The sequence below is a fragment of the Brachionichthys hirsutus genome, chromosome 4, assembly GCF_040956055.1.
Source record: "Brachionichthys hirsutus isolate HB-005 chromosome 4, CSIRO-AGI_Bhir_v1, whole genome shotgun sequence".
In the NCBI taxonomy this organism is placed as follows: Eukaryota; Metazoa; Chordata; class Actinopteri; order Lophiiformes; family Brachionichthyidae; genus Brachionichthys; species Brachionichthys hirsutus.
The window spans coordinates 14,362,823-14,368,822 of record NC_090900.1 but is presented as its reverse complement, the minus strand read 5'-3'; the positions used below and the strand labels follow the sequence as shown (position 1 = coordinate 14,368,822).

Genomic DNA, 6,000 nt, shown 5'->3' with positions numbered 1-6,000 from the left:
CTATCCGTGCGTTAGGCCTCACGTCAGGCCTCGGTCCTCGGTTTGGCTGTCGTTCCGCCAGAACCGGTGAGGCATCGGCGAAGGCAGTGGCCGTGGCGGGCGGGATTACGTAGTGCCGATGTAGAGTAAATACTCCGCTGTTAAATACTACGCGTGAGTACAAGGCGTATTAATGACACGTTTTTTCCGATAACTCACTCTTTTCGTGTTAAATGTCGCTGGTTGTGCTAGCCTAGCCACCAACATGTCTGACTTCATTTGAATCAAAACAGAATGACAACAACTTTAGTCCAACAACTTTAGTCCAACAACAAGAACTTTAGTCCAACAACAACAACAACAACAACTTTAGTCCAACAACAACAACAACAACTTTAGTCCAACAACAACAACAACAACTTTAGTCCAACAACAACAACAACTTTAGTCCAACAACAACTTTAGTCCAACAACAACAACAACAACTTTAGTCCAACAACAACAACAACTTTAGTCCAACAACAACAACAACTTTAGTCCAACAACAACAACAACTTTAGTCCAGCAACAACAACAACAACAACTTTAGTCCAACAACAACAACAACTTTAGTCCAACAACAACAACAACAACAACAACAACTTTAGTTGTGCTGGGGCGGTTTGCAGCCGAGTGGGACGTGGATCAGCACCTCCAAATCCGAGGACATGGCTCCCGACCGTGAAAAGGAGGTCTGCCCTCTATGGGTTGGAGTCTTTGCCTCAAGTGGACGAGCTGCAGTATCTCGGGGTCTTGTTATCGGGTGAGGGAAGGATGGAGCGTGAGATTGACGGACGGATCGGTGAAGTCGTATCGGTCTGTCGTGGTGGAGAAGGAGCTGAGCCAGAAGGCGAAGCTCTCGATTCACCGGTCAGTCTACGTTCCTCCTCTCACCTCTAGTCATGAGCTCTGGGTCAGAACCGAAAGGACAAGATCCCGGATACAAGCGGTCGAAATGAGTGTCCTCCTCAGGGTGGCTGCCCCCCCCCCTGCCTCATCTCATCGAGAGGAGGCAGCTGAGGTGGCTAACCTAATCCGGTTGGAATCAGCTGGGTTGTGATCACTTCTCCCCCCCCCCAGGCATGGGTCCACCATATCGACAGGACTACGTCTCTGTAAATGTTGCAGGCGAGGGAAGTGGAGATCGGAGGAGGCCGAGCTGCTGGAGGGTGAGAGACGTCTCCGACGTTCTCCTCCTCATTTCGTGTTTCAGACTGTTCGGTTTGGAGCTCAGATCTGTTTCGTGATGAAGCAGAGCAAGCGAGAGATTCATCAGGAACCTTCCTCCTCCTCCTCTCTCTCTCTCTCTGCCTGCAGCGATGGAAGCAGCTGTCCAGGCTGCAGCGGAGCCTGCTCCTCCTGCTCCTCCTGCTCCTCCTCCTGATTATTCTGGCACATTGTTCCCCTCCTGTTCATGAGTACCTCACTGGTAAGGCTCGCAGTCACACACACACACACACACACCTTCAGAGCTCTGTTCTGCACACGACTCTAATTATCCAGACGGCATCTCTTTACCTGTGTGTTCAGTTTTTGCAGAAGAGCCCCCGGTAGACGAGATGGCCCCACTGGAGCACGTCGTCCACGCTGTGCCTGAGCCCGTTGAGCCGGCCCGCCCAGCGCTGACGGGACAACCCCCCCAGGTCTCTGGAATTCTGCTTCTGCTCTACGTTGGTCTCTGTGTGGAATCAGTATTCTGATTCTGAAAAGGATGGAGCTGCATGCATGAAGCTGAGAGTGGAAGGGTGGCGCCACCCGAGTCCCACTATGGCAGAAAGCCTTTTGTATAGTGTGGTAACTACAAACGCATGCTAAAGCTAACCGTTGGAGCGATGCCCCGCAGCCTGAGCGAAGGGGAAAGCGACTCGTGCTGCACAGCAGGAGACGCTCGTCTGCACAAAGCGGCGTATCCGCTCGCCGCCACGCCGCTTTGCTGACCGGGTTTAGACAAATGGGTCTCGAGCTTCTCTAGAGAATAGAGCGCGCTCGGGCTTCTCTAGAGAGTAGAGCACGCTCGGGCTTCTCTAGAGAGTAGAGCACGCTCGGGCTTCTCTAGAGAATAGAACACGATCAGGCTTCTCTAGAGAATAGAGCACACTCGGGCTTCTCTAGAGAATAGAGCACGATCGGGCTTCTCTAGAGAATAGAACACGATCGGGCTTCTCTAGAGAATAGAGCACGCTCGGGCTTCTCTAGAGAATAGAGCACGCTCGGGCTTCTCTAGAGAATAGAGCACGATCGGGCTTCTCTAGAGAATAGAACACGATCGGGCTTCTCTAGAGAATAGAGCACGCTCGGGCTTCTCTAGAGAATAGAGCACGCTCGGGCTTCTCTAGAGAATAGAGCACGCTCGGGCTTCTCTAGAGAATAGAGCACGCTCGTTGGCCTCTCGGCTTCGACAGGCTGCAGCTTTACGAAACGTTTTGCCTCGCCGGCCGGCCTTGCTCACCGGCGCTGATCTGAACGTTTGGACTCTGGTTCGAGGTGGGCTGTAAAAGCTTGGAGCTTGTTGCTCATGCCACTTGTTTGCATCTCCAGAAGAAAGACAATGCTTCAGAGGTGATGGTCGGGGACCGGCTGGGCAGCGACAAACGAGGGGACGAGGCTATCCGGTGAGTCTGGACATGCGAGTCGGGTTAGATGTTACTGCTAGAGTTCTAAACGCTTCCTACTTTCAGCCGGCGTGGAACCGTGATTGACACCGACCAGGACGTGGGCGGAGCCAGGGAGGAGGAAAACCAGGATTCAGTGGGAACCCAAAAGGACAAACCTCCAAGAAACTCTGGTATCTGCATTTCTTCCTGTTGTCGGGGGGGGGGGGGGAAATGAAACCTGATGCCCACTTTAAACTGCAGCTGGAACTCATTTAGGATGATGGATAAGCCTCCTGCTCGTATTTCAGATGCAGCCTGGCTGGAGGCGGTGCAAGAAGCCTTCAAGCATGCGTGGAAGGGCTATAAAGACTTCGCCTGGGGCCACGACGAGCTCCGGCCCCTCTCCAAGTCCTACACCGAGTGGTTCAGCTTGGGCCTGACCCTCATCGATTCCCTGGATACCATGTGGATCATGGGGCTGAAGGAAGGTAGCGCGTGCTTTCTGTCTCTTGGATGGACTCTGCTTGTACTGGCGTGTCCCATCACTTACGGACACCACGGTCACATTGATGGATCATTTCTTGCTTCATCGCCATCGTCATCATCGTCTTTTCTTCTCACCGCCATCCTTACTACTCGCTTTCTTTGGACCCGTCACTGATCAGGAATACTTTCTTCTAAGGAATGGACAACCCTGAGGAAATTCTAACTTACACAAAAGTTTATTAACTACGATATTTTATTCTCAGCAAATGAAATATTCTCTTTGCCATGAGGCTATAGGCCACGCCTCCTGTGCCACGCCCTCGCCTAAGGAATAGTTATTGATTTGTCGGATCATAGTGAGATCAATAACCAGGAAAGCCATGAAACCCTTTTAATGAGCTACAAATTTGAGATTCTTCCGTTTTTAACGAAGCTCAATGTTTGCCATGCGCTGCAGAATTTGAAGAGGCAAAGGCGTGGGTCGCCTCGGAGCTCACGTTCAACAAGAATGTCGACGTCAACCTGTTTGAAAGCACCATCCGCATCCTGGGGGGTCTGCTGAGCACCTACAATCTGACCGGAGATCAGCTGTTCCTGGACAAAGCCGTGAGTGAGGCATTCAGACTGAACACGGCGCCGGAGACGACCCATCAAATGAAACCCGCTCTTCCTCTGCAGAAAGACATCGGCACTCGGCTGATGCCCGCCTTCAACACCCCATCCAAGATCCCTTACTCCGACGTGAACATCGGTACCGGCACGGCCCACCCGCCTCGCTGGACCTCTGACAGCACCGTGGCGGAGGTGGCCAGCATCCAGCTGGAGTTCAGAGAGCTCAGCCGCCTCACCGAGGATCCACGGTACCAGGTCACCCAGCAGACCCGTAGCAGCGGACCGCCGTTTCTGACTGTTGGACCCTACGACCGCGCTGCTCTGTTGTTTGTTTGTTTACGACGTGTTTACGACGTGTTTACGACGCTGATCGAGTGTACGACATTTTCTGCGATCTCACCCACGATGTCTCCCGAGAGGAAAGTCTCTTTCTACTCTGATATTTTCCGTATCGTGACGCAGAATATTATACTTGCCGTATAATGGGTACCAGTTGTGGTCGTAAGTCAGCGACCCCCGCCCCCCCCCTGTATTGAGCACACCTGATCCACTGTGACCCGTTTTAGCCCATAAAAGCTTCTCCAGAGTTTTTTTTTGTATTAGTATTGTTCTTCTCTATGTGACACAATTAGCTTCTCTTTTTTTATCTGTATTTGCGAACGATTGTTTTCCCCTCTCTGATTATATTCGATCGTGTTTTGTCTCTAGTTTTTTCCTGAAGTCGCTTTGTGGTCTGTGTCCAGGCTGCTGTCGCCGAGGTCGTGACACAGATCCACAAGCTGGACGGAAAGCTGGACGGCCTCGTCCCCATGTTCATCAACACCAACAGCGGGCGGTTCAGCCACCAGGGCACCTACACCCTGGGAGCCAGGGCAGACAGCTACTACGAATACCTGCTGAAGCAGTGGATCCAGGGCGGCAAGGAGGAGAACCAGTAAGGAAACCCCCTACAAAGGACCGGCGCAACGGTCGGCGCAGTGAGTCCCAGCGTTGTGATCCGTGTGGTTCTAGGCTTCTGGAGGACTACCTCCAAGCAGTCGAGGGTATGAAGAGACACCTGCTGCAGAAGTCTTCGCCGAGCGGCCTCACCTTCGTGGGAGAGCTCTCACACGGAGAGTTCAGCCCCAAGATGGTCAGTGTTTACGGGAGCCTCATCGCCACTCGATGCTCATTACACTTTGATCTGTGTGCGAATCATTTAAAATGTAATTATTCATTTATAAAAGTGGCGAATTTTCTTTCAGGCGACATTAAAAGTCTCTTTTTGATTAGTGGCCAAGAATTAGACGGATGTCTTCCGTACACTAGAAAGACAAGCAGTTAAAAGACGCCATGCTGCTCCGTTGCTCCCAGGTGCCGGTCGTGTTGAAACGGATTAGCCCTGACCCCCCCCAGCACCTACTGCTTGCAGCAGGGGGGGGGGGGGGGGGTATTGACACTTCCTGTGTGTTTCAGGACCACCTGGTCTGTTTCCTGCCGGGCACGCTGGCCCTCGGGGCTCACAACGGCCTGCCTGCCGATCACATGGATCTCGCCCAGCGGCTGATGGAAACCTGCCACCAGATGTACGTTCAGATGGAGACTGGCCTCAGTCCAGAGATCGTCCACTTCAACATGTATCAGGGAAGCGCCCAGGACGTCAATGTAAAGGTAGGAGGAGCCGTGGGTCACGGCGTGGGGGTCAGGGTTCAGAGCCTCGGGCTTAAGTGTGACTCCGGAGTGTGTCTCTGTCTTAGTTTGCAGACAGACACAACCTTCTGCGCCCGGAGACTGTGGAGAGTCTCTTCTACATGTACAGGTTCACCAAGGACCACAAGTACCGGGAGTGGGGCTACGAGATCCTCCAGAACTTTAACAACTACACCAAGGTCCGTCCAGCGTGCTGCCGTTAGTGGCGCCGCCCCCCCGGGCACCAACACAAAGGTTGTTGACTTGTTGTTGTTGTTGCGTTTCCTCCCAGGTGTCCTCTGGTGGGTACACCTCCATCAACAACGTGCGTGACCCCGACTACCCCAGCCCCCGGGACAAGATGGAGAGCTTCTTCCTGGGGGAGACCCTGAAGTATCTGTATCTGCTCTTGTCAGACGACCCCCACCTCCTCAGCCTGGACCAGTATGTCTTCAACACCGAGGCTCACCCCCTGCCGATATGGCCTTCCAGCGCATGACACGCGCACACACACACACACACACACACACATGTCAAATCTCAGGGGTGGTTTACTGCCAGGAAGTGTCTCCGTGATCCGCCTGTGATTGGATGTTGTCAGTGCAACGGAACAGAGTCAGAG

General features: G+C 53.0%; 1 protein-coding gene across 1 annotated transcript; it reads left to right on the top strand.

Moving 5' to 3' along the window:
• Positions 1–1,100: 1,100 nt before the first annotated feature.
• man1b1b (mannosidase, alpha, class 1B, member 1b) lies at positions 1,101–5,877 on the top strand. Its single transcript, XM_068760922.1, has 13 exons — positions 1,101–1,187; positions 1,336–1,447; positions 1,549–1,661; positions 2,557–2,630; positions 2,697–2,803; positions 2,921–3,100; positions 3,556–3,704; positions 3,777–3,965; positions 4,454–4,644; positions 4,722–4,842; positions 5,166–5,360; positions 5,447–5,578; positions 5,671–5,877. The coding sequence occupies exons 1-13, from the start codon at positions 1,101–1,103 to the stop codon at positions 5,875–5,877; spliced, it is 1,857 nt and encodes a 618-aa protein (XP_068617023.1).
• Positions 5,878–6,000: the final 123 nt, after the last annotated feature.

Coding starts and splice junctions, on each gene's coding strand:
- man1b1b (XM_068760922.1), top strand. CDS start 1,101: ATGGGTCCACCATATCGACAGGACTACGTCTCTGTAAATGTTGCAGGC. Junction 1,448..1,548: donor TGTTCATGAGTACCTCACTG/GTAAGGCTCGCA, acceptor CTGTGTGTTCAG/TTTTTGCAGAAGAGCCCCCG. Junction 3,705..3,776: donor AGCTGTTCCTGGACAAAGCC/GTGAGTGAGGCA, acceptor CTTCCTCTGCAG/AAAGACATCGGCACTCGGCT.